This window comes from Canis lupus, chromosome 9, assembly GCF_003254725.2.
Source record: "Canis lupus dingo isolate Sandy chromosome 9, ASM325472v2, whole genome shotgun sequence".
NCBI classification, from domain to species: domain Eukaryota; kingdom Metazoa; phylum Chordata; class Mammalia; order Carnivora; family Canidae; genus Canis; species Canis lupus.
This window is the reverse complement of record NC_064251.1, coordinates 50290206-50304724: the sequence shown is the minus strand read 5'-3', so window position 1 is coordinate 50304724 and position 14519 is coordinate 50290206. Positions and strand designations below refer to the sequence as shown.

The 14519-nt window shown below is 54.1% G+C and overlaps 1 protein-coding gene across 11 annotated transcripts in view; it reads right to left on the bottom strand.

Moving 5' to 3' along the window:
• Positions 1–76: 76 nt before the first annotated feature.
• Positions 77–14519, bottom strand: part of SEC16A (SEC16 homolog A, endoplasmic reticulum export factor) — a 33601-nt gene continuing 19158 nt past the window's right edge. For 5 of the 11 annotated variants that reach the window (XM_025475820.3, XM_049114325.1, XM_025475819.3 and 2 more), the window contains 20 exons: positions 14313–14410; positions 13416–13497; positions 13128–13245; positions 12836–12947; positions 12544–12649; positions 11838–11978; positions 10569–10682; positions 10134–10326; positions 9314–9550; positions 8740–8822; positions 7703–7849; positions 5833–5913; positions 5600–5656; positions 5387–5498; positions 4831–4971; positions 4593–4666; positions 3962–4036; positions 3444–3503; positions 2500–2577; positions 77–1661 (listed from right to left, as the gene is read on the bottom strand). In XM_025475820.3, coding sequence (XP_025331605.3) covers positions 1593–1661; positions 2500–2577; positions 3444–3503; positions 3962–4036; positions 4593–4666; positions 4831–4971; positions 5387–5498; positions 5600–5656; positions 5833–5913; positions 7703–7849; positions 8740–8822; positions 9314–9550; positions 10134–10326; positions 10569–10682; positions 11838–11978; positions 12544–12649; positions 12836–12947; positions 13128–13245; positions 13416–13497; positions 14313–14410 — 2178 coding nt within the window. In that variant the 3' untranslated portion in view covers positions 77–1592. Of the gene's footprint in view, positions 1662–2499; positions 2578–2709; positions 3504–3961; positions 4037–4592; positions 4667–4830; positions 4972–5386; positions 5499–5599; positions 5657–5832; positions 5914–7702; positions 7850–8739; positions 8823–9313; positions 9551–10133; positions 10327–10568; positions 10683–11837; positions 11979–12543; positions 12650–12835; positions 12948–13127; positions 13246–13415; positions 13498–14312; positions 14411–14519 lie in introns of those variants that run through there. The other 6 variants (XM_025475824.3, XM_025475825.3, XM_035720440.2 and 3 more) reach the window with 4 other exon arrangements.

Genomic DNA, 14519 nt, shown 5'->3' with positions numbered 1-14519 from the left:
ACCAGCACCCAGCACCGAGAGGCGGCTCCTGCGCCCCCCACCCCCAGAGGACCCACAGACAAATGTAAACAAGAGGTGATAGCGCCTGCGAGCGCAAAATACTTTATTTACCAATTTGCAGTGTAACAATTTGCACTTAGGAAAATAACAGCTCCCGCCGGCCCGGAAGGGAGCTTCTTGAACCAAAAGTCGGTGGAAGTCGGCGCAGACAACGGTGGGCAGGCCAGATGGGGGGGCTGCCGAGGGCGCCGGGAAGGTCTGGGGGCCCAGGACCCCCACTGCGCACCAAGGGACGCAAGGATGCTGCCCCTTCAACCCGGACTCTCTCAAAGTGACAGGAACAGATGTATTGAGCCTGCCTGTAGGCGACACACGGGAAACCTTCAGTGGCCTTTCCTGGAGGACCCAGGGTCCCGGGGAAATGGGGAGGCCTGCGCGAATTCCACGTTTTTACCGTTTCTGTACTCAGATTTAAAACACCAAGCAAACTACGTTCCCCAGCAGAACCTACAGAAATTATTTTCTAATGATTCTTATAAATATTTAAATCTTTTCTGCAGTCTCTTCAGACTTAACAAGAATGTGAATAATTTCAGGAACAGTCGATGAAGCCGTAAAGCTTGGAGTCCAGGGGGAGGGCTCTCCCTTCTGGTTTCCTGTGACTGCAGTCAGCACGCTGCCTGCAGAAGATGCTGGGGTGGGTAGAACAGAGGCAGAACCTTAGATGCAGAGCACGAGTCAAGAAGTATTTTCCACCCCTCTCTTCAAGATGTCACCACCCCCTGAGAAAGCAAGGCAAGTGGATGGCACCGTGAGGACCAGTCGTGACTCTGGCACAGGCAGCGTGGCCATCCCTAGCGGTTCCCCGAGGAACCTAATCCCACTACTCACATATGGAAAACACCCAAATCAGATTTGTTGTGGTGACAGTTTTAGTACCGGTGGGTTAACGTGGACTGGTCCCGGGTGGGAAAGACAGGGCCACCCCTCGTGCACGGGCAAAGCCAGTCCCCCTGGGTTGCATGGGACACAGACAGAAGCAGCTGGAAACGTCTTTGCTACCGGATGGAGATGCACTTCAGCGATTCGGGCCTCCCTCAAAAGCTAACCGAATTCTTGCTAAACCAAGTCCACATTTCCTTGAGGGCTTTGATGCAGAAAGGACCTCCCAGGGCCACAGGCGGGCAGCAGAGCCTCCCCTGGACCCAAGGCTCGCTGTTCACTGTGCATGGTTAGGTTCTCAGAGACACCCGGGTTCCTCAAGAGCGAAGTCCTTCCTGTAACAAAAATGCCTCCAGCCCCACCCAGCATGACACTCTTCCACAACTGAGCCTGTCTGACCCTTAAGTCACTGTTAGGTGAAAGATGACAGAGCCGGAGAGCTCCCGTCCCAGCCAGCGTCCTTCTGGAGCTGCACCTGACTTGGGCCATCCTTCAGGGACAGAAGCGGTGGAGGAAGAGCGACTATGTCACGTGGAGACACAGCTGCCCATCCAGGAACACAGGGATGCTGCAGGTGGTCTGTTGGAGTTCTTGGTGGAGCATTATAAGGATTTCAGGCTTCAGGATACGGCTCCAGGATGGGGACTCTCCTAGCTCAACACTGGGTACTTCCTCTGGCCAGTCCTCCCCATCCTTGAGCCTCCCGAGGTGGCAGAGGCCTGGAAAGACAAGTCAGAGTGCTAACTCCCACTCACCCAGCCCCCAAGGCCCGTGGCACCTTCGAACACCCGCCACTTGGGTGTGCGGGACCATTTACACCAACATGCAGCCCCGGTAACGGACCAAGGCAGGACCAGATCAGGGGGTCTCTTTAAAGGGGTCTGCAGTTCTGTCAGGTGGTAAGAGGGGAGCTGACCCCAGGGGCCGACCCCCAGGGAGGAGAGGCCATGGGCCTCTCCTGTGCTCCCTCAAATATCTTAGCTGGAACAAACATCAAAAAATTTCTGTAAAGCACAAACCACAAGGCAGAGATAACAGAAGAAAACTGCATCGTGGAGCAGAAAAGCAGATGTGTGGCAGCTGGGTGGTACCCTGGGATGGGATACAGTAGCCCCGGATCGGGGTGGCGGGGGCCAAGAGCCCAGTGCAGAGGGAGCAGGCCGGCCACCCCGGGCAGTGAGGGCAGGGGCTGCACCAGGACACGTGGGGTCAGCTGAGAGTTTACACCCTGAATGCCAGGGCGACCCCTGCCACAACCTCCCCTCTCCCTGGCTCTCCCCAGGCTGGCTGCCGGTCTGTACACTACGGACAAGAACAGGGAGGGGAGGGGAATGAAAGGAAACATTGAAGAACATTGCTCAGTGAAGGATGGGCTGCCAGGTGAAGGGTGGCCAAGGGCCTCATGGGAAGAGGGAGGGCAGTGCGCAGTATACCGGCAGAAAAGTGCGGGGCCCCAGCACGGCTTATGCCAGAGCAGGGTCTGCAGGTCAGCGGGTGCAGTGGGGGCAGGCCTGCTGCCGGTGTGGGGATGGGGGCAGGGATGCAAGGGGCACCAACCTGTGCAAAGGGAGCAGGGCTGTAGAAAGGCATGGCTGGCCCGGGAACGCCCCCTGCAGGGGCGTGGTCGCTGGGAGCCTAGAAGCACAGAGAACCTACATGAGCGCAACGACCTCACTGGGTGCTGTGCTCCTCGGTGCACACAGACACTACTCCTGGGGAACCACTGACAGTACTTCTAGGTAAGCCACAGAAGCAGGTCTAAGACGCTTCTCACAACACTGGATTTAATTACTTCATGTTTCAAAGAAAAATAGTAAACATAAAGCAGCATGCAGAGTAAAATGCCTCAGAAACCAGAACATGCAAAAAAAGTAAGGAGTGCACAACACCAAGACATCATGTTAGTGTCTATTTTAAGTGGTTAGTAAACATTTTCGATTACTTCAGACCTAAAAAATCCAGCTATAAAATCCAGTGTTTTCGTGTGCAAATAAAAAGGTCAGAGGAAGCCTTCTATCAAGCCAATGGAAAAGCTTCAATGCATGATACACATAAAAGATGAAGTATTCCTTTATCTCCCGCCCAGGCTGGCCAGAGGACAGCCTCCCTGCCGCCCTCTGCCAGGCCACTGAGACCAGGAATCCCTCCTGCCCCCGTGGGCATCTGAAACCCACTCATACACGGTGAGGCTATGCCTGAGGCCAGTCATTTGGAAAGAAATCAATCCAGAAAGAACACAATTACAAACTGCATTCGTTTACTAGGAAAATCTTGGGGTCCACACAATCGCCAGTATATCTGGATGGCTCATGACCTCCTCTGAGGGAGGACATAGGGAGAAAGGAACACTGCATCCTCTGGCGTGCAGTGGATGGGGGGCAGGGGCAGTAGGTCGCGTTAGTGACAAGGGCACGACGGCCAGCCAGCACAGCGCTCTCAAAGGGAACACAAAGGCGACCCAGTTCAACTCGTGTTCAGTGAGAATTGCCAGCCACAGGTACCTGATAAAAATGCTGGCTTACTTCACGTGATAATGAACTCATTGAACTACAGCGTGAAAGCTACAAAACAGCAAGAACACACACAAAACAGACAAATAAAAAATCAACATGCATGTTGCTGCTCCAAGCTGTCAGTTTAACCCCAAAGAGCTTCAGGATGCCATTAGAATCAGGGCAGTCCAAACGGGAGAAAAGCCAGAGTTAGCGTAAAACACCTATTTGAATGGACAGTTTTTATGAAGAAATAACCACTAGCTGGGGGGACTACAGTGGCCCTGCTGTGCTGAGTGGAGCCTGGGGCGTATGTGCTCCAGCCCTGCTCGACCTGGGGCTCCCAAGAGGTTCTGCGCAGACAAGTGGGACTGTGTCATGTTCCCACGACACCCTGCAGGTTCTTAAAAGCTGCTAACCTGCCTTCTACTCAACACTTGCTTTCAAAAGAAGCCATTGGACAGTACACGTGAGCCATGTGCCAGCCGGGCTTTGGGTCAGGGAGCCTCCTTGTGGGGGTGCCTTACCTCTCCTCCTTGGGAGCTGTCCTCGTGGGCAGGTGGGAGCTCAGGACCGGGGAGTGCTGCCGCCGAGCTAAACACCTGCCAGAGGAAGGAGACATGCAGCCCTCCATATGGGACGCTCCGCCCCACCTAAGGCGCCCCTTTGAGCACCGGCAGGACCCACGGGCTCCAGGGCTGATGGCCAATCTCCAGGGCACGCGGACCCTGGGCCCTGCCCGCAATGGCCTTGTCATCCCATCTCAGAGCAGGAGACAGGCTTTGAGGAGTTCTGTGACCCCGTCAATGTCAGGCAGCTAATTAACAGGAAGCCAGGCTTGAAATCCACTCTGTCCACCTCATACACCATACTCTGAATGATCCTATTTTACATGCAAATTCTAAAAAATTAAAAAAAACTTTACAACCATGATTTCAGGAAGACCGAGTTAGCTACCCTGCACATGTGGTTACTCTCCGCATCTCTAGTAGCCGTTCATTCAAGGAGAGAGACTTCCAACAGACACAGGCTGTGTGTGGGCCCCGGGTATACGGTGGGCCTGACCACCAAGTTGGCGAAGGTCAGGGCCAGCCTGCCCCCGTGGGGGAATGAGGCAAACCCTCACCGCCACCCTCCACGTCCTGCAGCCCCGCTCACCTGGGGCTCTGAGGCAGGTTCTGGGTTGGCCGAACCCCCTGCGGCCCCCTCTGCGGGCGGGGCTTCCTCTGCGTCTGTGAAGGGGACAGTGTGGGAGACTGTCAGTCCCACAGGAAGGCTTTCCCATGGTGCACTCACTCACGGGGACAGAGAAACGAGTACACCCTTCTTACAGGGAGATTAAAGCCAAAGGCTCACAGAAAAGGGGTCAGAGGTCAGAAGGCCCCACACCACCTACCTGCATTTGGTCCAAACAAGTGAGGAGGAATCGGGAGCGGGGCAAGAGGAGCAAAAAACTCTGCAGGAGCAGGAGCTGCCTCGCTCCGCTGAGGGCCCCCTGGGTTTAAAACGTCCACGTAGCGTGCTCTGGCTCCAGCTGCTTCAGAAGCGGCAGGTTCAGGTTGGTGCACCCCACACCCCCACGGGTGTGCACCACGACCATGGTCCCCAGAGACCAGACACAAGGGCCTCCCCCAGGGCCCCACCTTCCCTCAGTGGAAGAGCGAGCGGGGATGCAGCTATCCACACAGCACTGCCCACCCCACGCCCCAAAGCTACCGGTGCTGCGCTGCCCACCATCTGCGCCGCCCACCATCGGCATGGAGTCTGCTGAGCTGGGGCCTCGCACTCCGGAAGAGGAGAGCTCTCCCTGGGACCGGCCCAAGGGAAACCAGGATCCCTCTGCAGACAGATGGCCTGCCATCTAACACCGACTTACAAACCCTAAGCCCTGGCATCACCGGAGGACCAGCAGGTTCTCAAACAAACTCTAACCTCTGGCTTGACTGTGTTACCTGCTTTCCTAGAAAACATGTTCACAGAGGCCCTCGGGGGCCCTCCAGGACCAGGGGGCCCAGCAAGCGGAACCTTGGGGAGCGAGGCTGGTGGTGGGGGCGGAGCCTTCTTCTGTGGAGGGAGAGCATCTCAGGGAGTCATGTGAGGACCCGAAGCCCGGAACAGCTGGGGCAGTCCCCCCAGCCAAGCAAACCCTGGGAATTCCGACTCACCTCCTCCTCCGGCTCATTTACATCCACCCACCGGTTCTTCTTTTCATCCCAGACGATCTGCCACGGTTGTGAGAAGTAGAGACAGACGTCAGGTGACACAGCTCAGGGGACACAGAGCCTGCTCCCTCCACACAGCCCACCCTCCCGGAGATGCCACCCAGGCCTGCTTGGCTGTGGAGACACTACACACCAGCACTGGCAACTTTCCTCAGGCTGCACTCCATCATACTCACTGATTTGTTCTTGTCGTCTGGCAAATAAGCTTCTGTCCTTTTTTTCCCCGGGAGCCAACGGAAGAACCAGGATTCACTACTCTAAATGTAAAAACCATAAGAACCACCTTGAGGACACGGTGCTCAGTGACAGAAGCCCATCACTGAAGGACGGATTCTACTCTCAGGACGCCCCAGAGCTGGGCCCATGGACACAGAGCAAGAGGGGACGATGTGCAACAGGAACTGAGGTTCAGTCTGGAAAGGGGAGTCCTGGACACAGGCACAGACGGCGGCTGCACAGCAGCTGGGGTCTAACACCATAGAACCATGACCTTAAAAATGCTAAGTTTTATGTTACGTGTATTTTGCCACAATTAAAACATCTGAACACTGAGCCTTTTAGAGCTTATCCTGTCTAAATGCCAACGAGTGGCAGATTCTGGCATTGTTCTGGACTAAGCAGTGGCGAGCAGGCTGGGAATGTCCTGTGGGACCTCCTCAACACAGTCTGTCGCCCTGCGTCCTATGCTGGGTGGATTTAGGTGTCAGGGACGCTTACCTTATTCTTCATACGCTATACTTCAGTTTATCTAAAATATGGAGAAACAAGGAAGCAGCAGGTGTGTGTGTTCTCAAACCCGCCACTCTGAGCTCCACGGTGGAGGCGACACAGTCTGCACGCTCACAACGGGTCAGAGCGTCATATTTTAGCCCAGGCCCATGCACACTCTGAATTAAACTTGTGTTTCCTTAACGATGCTGGCCATTAAGGGACACCTGGGCAGCCTAGTGGGTTGAGCATCTGACTCTTGGTTTCGGCTTAAGCCAAGATCTGAGCTGTGGGATTGAGCCCCAAGTCGGGCCCTTTAGAGAGTCTGCTTGGGTCTCCCTCTGCTCCTCCCCCGAGTGCCTGCTCTCACTGTTTCTAAAATGGATACATCTTGAAAAAACAACAACAAAAAAACCACCAGAAACCACTAACCATTAAAAAAAATTCGATATGCTGAACTGCATGAAAATTAAGAATGTGTCCTACGTAAGCTAACATTGAGAGTAAAAAGGTGGTCTGCAGACTGAGGGAAGATCCTGGTGACGCACACATCTCACAGAGGACTCGTGGCCAGGACATGAAAGCGGGTGAGACACAAGCCAACACTACAAAGGAAAACACACAGGTGGTAACGGCACATGACAAAGGTGCTGGGCAAGGCAGCAAAGCGAGAGCATTAGGAAGCACCATGAGCCCCCGCTGAGAGGCTGCTGTGGAAAGGCCCGACAACCCAGTGCGCATGGGGAACAAGGATCGCCCTGCTGGTGACAAGGAATGACTGGGCCCCTCCGGCTCTGCTGGGGGGAAGGTCACCCAGTACAACCGTCCAGGAAAATGGCCTGGAGGCACCTCCCTGAGAGAAACGAGCGCTTTCGCCAACAGAAGACAGAGAACGCTCACATGGGTTTCACGTAATGACCCCAAACTGAAAAACTGCAAATGTCCATTACTGGAAAAAAGGACGAACAAAATTATAGCACCTACATAAAACAGATACTATTATACAATGACTTAAAAATTAAGCACTGTTATAGGAAGTTCTGGTATAAGAGAAACTAATGCTGACAAAAGTCAGAGAAGGCCATCTGTTAGGGGTGGGCCTTGACAGGCCCTGGATACAGAGCCTTCTGGGAGGCTGGCCCTGCTCCAGCTATGCTCTGGGTGGTGGTTATACGGGGACAGACACACAAACACACATTAAGCTGTGCACACCTCCCTGTCCGCATAGCACGCTTCCAATGCCTTTGTCCCACTGCCAGTGTAGGAGGAAAGTTGTCTGTGGGAGCTGAGCCCCCTCCCCAGGCGCCCCCACCCTGCTGGAGGTGGGCTCTGTGTCACCTTCTTAGGCTCCTTGGCCTCTTTCCTGGCTGCTTGTGTAGGTCTCTTCACTTCGGGAGCGGACGTCAGTGGTGGCTGCAGAGCACCTGAGCTGGCACACTCCCACCCTGGAGGGACCTCAGAGTCCTGGGACATCCTGGAGGGGCCCTGTCCCAAGGCAAGAGGGGACAGGTTCACCTGGGGCACCTCCCCAGGACCCTTTAAAGCATTACCAAGGGGCCATATCACTAGCGACAAGAGCAGAGTGAGGAGGGCAGGAGGCAGCTGCCCCTGCCTCCGGACCTGCTCTTACAAGCAACCTGGTCAAGGCACGTGGCAGGACTCATAACGTGCCAAGGCACGTGGCAGGGGGACCATGGAGTCCAGGAGGCACCCATGGGCTGGAAGAAGGGGTGTGCATGTGAGCACCAACGGGCCGCTGGGCAGATAGGGGCAGGGAACATTTTAAAACACAAGATTCTTTTTTTTTTCTTTAAAATACACATGGCTGAGTGAAGACTGTCTCTTTTATAAACTCTTTCTACGTGAAAATAAAGCATTTTCATGGCAGAACACATAAGGAAAGTTTAAAGTACAGTAAGTGCCTGTGACAGCGTGGCCACAAAGGCCTGGGTTTGTGGGAAGAAGGCTGCGGGACCCACGGCGCAGAAAACCAGGTGTCCCTCTCCGCTGGGGCCAGAGCAGCAGACCCGGTATGTCTACCCAACACGTCTAAGAAACTCGGTGATTTCAGGACAACCAGTGCGTTTCCGGGATTCTACTGCAGAGAAAGGGGTGCAGAACCTGGGAGGCCTCTACGTTTTAGAGAAGGGACTGTCTGTACACCAAGTGATCATCCTCCTCAGCAGTTTCCACCGACCGTTCACACTGTGAGGGTTCGAGCTACCTTACAAGTGCTCTCCTGCTGAGGAGCAACTTCAAAGATAATCTTGTTTACACCGTTCTCCCCCTACTCACAACTGGAGAACAAGTTTGGGCTCCTGATCAACGCAACTTATGGAAAACAAAGAGCTTAGGGGAAAAAAGTGGGAGGGTACCAGATTAGCAAATTTTCCACCAAAACCCTCTTCTCTCAGCTCCAGAAGTGAGTTTCTACCAAGCGCCTCTGGTGGCAACACCCCTGTCAAGAGAAGAGAGAACTGCCGTGGTCTCTATGCTGACACAGCACAGAGACCACAGCACATGGCAGACGGACGCGCTCACAATACAGCAGTGCTCGGAGCCCAAAACCAGAGATGTTCCCAAAATAGCTTCCTTTTGAAAGCCAGGCCAGTGTTTTGCTTTGTTCGTGGGCGCACAGGCAGGCAGGCGCCCACCGGCACAAGAACCATATCAATTGTGGAGGAGGTTTTGGCCTGGGCACAGCTCAAGGCCAGCTTGCCACAGCTGGATGCCCACTTACCCTCCTTACTCTAACACGCAGCCACATCACAAAACAAATGAGCACTGACATCCATGAGCCACCCAGCCTACCGCTTCCAGGATCCTCAGCATGCCCTGGCTAGGGAACTTGTCTCAAGTCCAAATGACTTATGGCTTTTCCACCAATCCTCTCCTTGAATGCCAAACCCACTACAGTTCTGCTCTCGGGGTGGCATCAAGCAGGCCTACCTGGGTCCTGGGTCCTGGCCTCCTGCTCACTTCCCTGCAGAGGTGGCACGCCAGGTGGCAGGCCAGGCCCCAGGTACGGAGCCACAGGGTCAGGCCCAGAGGGCTCTGGAAAGCCAAGGGCAGCCCCTTGGGGTCCACAGCTAGGCCCCAGCTCAACAGGGCCCTCAGGTGGCAGCACCGGGAACAGTGGCACCCTGGCAGGGACGACTGGCTGGCTGGCAGGGAGCGTTGACGGAGCTGCAGCAAGAGAGCAGAGAACAGAAGCCTGCCGTCACTGGTGCTAACTCCAATCACTTGAAAAAGCTAACTGGTGGTGGCCAAAAGTTTATCACATCCTTTTGTGCGGCCACGTTTCTTTTGTTATGGGCCCAGGGAGCAAATCGTCAAGACAGAAAGTGCTGACGATGCCAGGGCATCAGTGATTTGGGGAAAAGCAGAACACAAACTTTTAAGGTCAAGAGGAGGATGTCATTAAATGTTACATGGGGCCCAGGCTTTAAGACTCAGCGAGACCCCAATGCAGCCTGGGGAACAGCTGCCTGCAACAGAACTCAGTGTTCGTGGATCCCTCCCCACCACCTTCCTTCTCCTCCGCCAGGGCTCAGTAGGTCACCCACCCAGTGAGACAGATGTCTAAGGCCGTAGGACCTGACAGGCTCACGAAGGGCGCCAACCCCAGGGAGAGAGGAGGCTGACGTGCTGGGAAGACCCATCCCATCCACTCTCCTGGAAGCAAAACGATAACGTTCCACATTGGGAAGCCCCTGCTGCGTGGGGGAGGTGGGCAGGTGTGCTGCTTCCCCGGTGTTAGAGGGCTCACCTGAAGGCAGCAGCCGCACACCCTGGCCAAAGTGCTCAGCGCTGGGCACGGGCAGCGCCAGTAGCGGATTGCTGGTGCCCGGGCCCCCTGGCTGGGCGAGCGCTGGGCCATCGTAGTGCCCTGCCTCGGAGCTCGGTGTGCTGGGGCAGCGCTGGGGGAAGGTCCCATCCTGACTCCACACTGTGGCACCCTCCTAAGGGAGAGACGTGGCGGGCATTTCCAACAGGCCGACACCATGGCACCCGACCCCACTGACCCGCTGCCCAGTGTGCCTTCCCTCTCCTGGGGGTTTAAGTATCCTGATGACTGTGCACATTCCTAAAATCATACTGTTCGCAGCTAATGCATTGGTGTGAAAACAGTAGGGGCCCGAGTCACACTTGTCAGGATGTCTCTGACCTCCTGGTCCCCCGAGACTGAACATGTGCTTCACACCTTGACCTGCTTGTCCACGCGGTGCAGCTGGGCCAGCCAGGCAGGCTCAACAAAGGACTCCTCCTCCGGCTTCTCTCTCAGCTGTGGGTCAAAGAGCCGCAGCTGGGACGCAATCTGGACACACACAGGGAGGAAAGGGCCCCGTCACTTACCAGGAGTGACAACGAAGGCTGTTTCCAAAACCTACCATTACCTGGAACAAAAGCATCTGTGGGGCTCAGCAAGATTGTCCTCACCACCTAGGAAGGGCTTCTGAAGCATGCGGGGACCTGCCCTGAAACCTCCACACACTGCTGAGTCATTAGACAGGGAGCCCGGCAGCCTGTGTGCCACCAGCACCCGGACCCTCCAGAGAGGAGTTTGCTGCCACTGCCGTCGACTACACAGACTTAAGCTTTACCGACCAACTGATCAAAATGCTGAACAGACCCAGACCTGCACACACTCTGATGGGCTATAGGGGGGTGGGGGGAGAGGGGACAGCGAGGGATATGGGTACAATGAAACCAGGTGGCCTTGAGTAAACAGCTGCTGATGCCTTAAGGACTCGCTAATTATTCTATTTTCATAGACATCTAAAGCTTCCTATTCTCCAGTGTCATGAGTGTATCTCCCAGGATGAAGCTCCTGGAGGGAGGGAAACATAGGTGTCCCCATGCACACGGGGCACCACCCACCCCATCCTGTTTGCACTTCACCCACACCTTGCACAGTGTCCATTTTATAGAGCAAGAAACTGAGGCTGGCCCTGGAGCAGCCAGGACCCCAACCCAGGCTGCTGGACTCTAGAAGCTCACACTCTTAACTGTTAGATTAAACTGCCCCACGGAAGGGATCCCTGGGTGGCTCAGCGGTTTAGTGCCTGCCTTCAGCCCAGGGCGTGATCCTGGAGTCCCGGGATCGAGTCTCGTGTCGGGTTCCCTGCATGGAGCCTGCTTCTCCCTCTGCCTGTGTCTCTGCCACCCCCCCATGAATAAATAGATAAAAATCTTTAAAAAACAAAAAACTGCCCCATGGCGAGCTTCCCAGAGACGGGGTCCTTCTTCCTTCGAAGCTTACAGCCCAGCGTCTATACCAGGTGAGGCCTCTGAAGACTTCCTACAGGAACACACAGAACACCCCATACCTGCCCAAGAACACCTGAACCTCTCAAGCTGCTCGAGAAAGAAGTCCTGAGCATCTGCATGGTCACAGTTCAGTCCCCAACACCAGTCCTCCTGACGTGCACGTGGGAAGATGCCACTGGAAGGATGCTGGAGAAGACGTTACCTGAGCCAGCTGGCTGATGAGCACGGGCGAGTACTTGTGGGGCTGCAGCAGGATGCTCTTGGCAATCACCTCGCAGTAATGGAAGGCCTGTGTGGCCAGCCCCATCTCAGCCAGGCGGCACGAGTAGATGAACTTGAACACCTGGGATCAGGGAGTGCAGTACAGTCATCCCACTGCGCCTCCCCAGCCCCCTAAGCTGGAGCTACTCCAATGCCTCGTGCCCCCTGTGCTCCCCACGGCTGCCCAACAGCACTGAACCCCAGTCCTGGAAGGATTTTAGATGTAAGTCAACAACTAAACTTCTTAGAAACTCACTTCTTTTCTTCAGCACACTTACCAGGCTAGTCACACAGGATTCCTCACCCTGCGCACCCAGGCCAGCCAGAGTGGCAGGATGGCTGTCCCCAATGACACCCCACTACACAGCATCTACACCCACACGACCCCAGGTCAAAAATACTCTCCTTGTGACAGTAAAAACGGCAGACAGGAAAGTACCGAAAACCAAATACTCTAGGAACTTTTTAAATGCAAAGAAAAATCCTCAATTCCACAGGGTTTGCTTCTCAAGCATTACAGATCAAATGTCTCGACATTTCCAAATACACTTTATCACCTTCTGTGTAAGAGCTCAAAAGCCCTCAACGACCAAAGACTTGTTAGCACTGACCACCCCCTCGTTAAAACCAGAGTAGCTCCAGCTTACCTGGAAATTGGGGAAGGAGCAGGTCTGTGCCCCAAGAGACTGGGCATATTCATAGGCTTCTGTCCTCTGAATAGCTTCATTGGTTGCAAACTTTGAAAACGGCAAACTGTTAAGCAAATAAATAATTTTAATCTATGAGCCAGTTACCCAGAAGCACATCCTGCCACGTGATTGACACGGTGTGATCAAGATGGGAAACCATGGCTGCCGGGTCTGCGAGAGCCGTTTCTGGGTTAGCTGATGGAGGAATGCTTCCTTTCTAAAGGAAAACAGATACTAGGACGTTCCTCACCTGTGGTTCGATCCAATTAAGACGAGTTTTGTGGTTTTCTTTGTATAAACTCCCAATCCGACCTGGGCCATGAGGTAGCAAAAGTGTGCAGCATCTAAGAGACCTTTTGAAGCTGAGGAGACATAAAGCAGGCCAAGACTCAGTGGCTGTGAGTTCTCCCAGAAATCTCCACACGTGGACAGGAACACCAGAGGAGCTAGCCGAATGGGAAAGCCACGTGTGGCCCTGCACACCCCGCCAGCAGCTGGGGTGTGCACCCCCACCTCTGTGCCTACATGCACACTCAACCTACCCAGAGTGTCACCCATGGTGGCCATCGCCCTGGACTCCACATCCACATTGCTGCTCAGGTTGGACAAAACCATAGCAAGATGTGGCCTCCAATCTCCCCACTTCTCATCTCCGCAACACTGAGGTCAGAAAAAAGCATAACAAAGTCAACCCTTATCCTTGGAAGAGCGTGTCACTATCCTCTTGTAATGGGGGAACTTGAGGAGCCTAACAGGAGAAAGCACTGGGTTTGCAGCCTACAAAGTGCCTCTCATAGGAGCGCACTTCACAGGGAGCCCTGCACACTGACCGTGGATGCGGCAGGCATCCGCCCTGACATCAGCTGGTACACTGTCTGCAGAGGGTCGTTGATGGGAAGACTGTTGGCAAACCTAGGTGGATACAGAGAGAGAGCTAAGTCAGCCCTGTTTAAAATACCAAGAAAAACCAGTCTGGCTTCATCCTGGCCCTCTGGGAACCATCTTGTGCCTCACCCAAGCAAAGCACACAAATCCCAGTATTTCAACAAAAGAACTAAGAAAGACTAAAGAGGGGATCCCTGGGTGGCTCAGTGGTGTAGAGCCTGCCTTCACACCCAGGGCGTGATCCTGGGGTCCCGGGATCAAGTCCCACATCGGGCTCCCTGCATGGAGCCTGCTTCTACCTCTGCCTGTGTCTCTGCCTCTCTCTCTGTCTCTCGTGAATAAATAAATAAAATCTTTAAAAAATAATTTAAAAAGACTGAAAAATACAGAAAACTGCAGTTAACAAAATTTTTTATTTTTATTTATTATTTTTTTAAAGATTATTTTTTTAAAGATTATTTATTTATTCATTCATTCATCAGAGACAGAAAGAGAGTGAGAGAGGCAGAGACCCAGGCAGAGGGAGAAGCAGGCTCCCTGCAGGGAGCCTGATGTGGGACTTGATCCCGTATCTCCAGGATCACACTCTGGGCTAAAGGCAGTGCTAAACCACTGAGCCACTTAGGCTGCCCTAATAAAATTTTTTAAACCACCCTTCTCCGTACAGCCGGAGGGAAGAGGGCCCAGCAGGCCTGCACTAGTGAAACAGCAGCACAGTACAGAGGACACTCCCCAGATTGTGACAAGGGCTGCAGATTACTGTGCTTCCAAGAGCTGACCAGGCAGCGCCACTGGACCAGCCTGATGTGTCCAGAAACAACCTATACCTTAATGTCCTCTACCTGGTCATGACGCGGGCGTGTGTCCGGCTATCCATCTTACTTGCAAGTAACAGAGCATGACCCCATAAGGCATTCTTCATTGCAGACTCTAAAGCATCCTGCAAAATATTTTAGTGGTTACCTGAGTTATCAGAACAATTTCTGGGACATAAACGAGCAGAAACAACAGCACATGCTGTTACGTGCTGTCGGGAAGGCGGGGGAGAG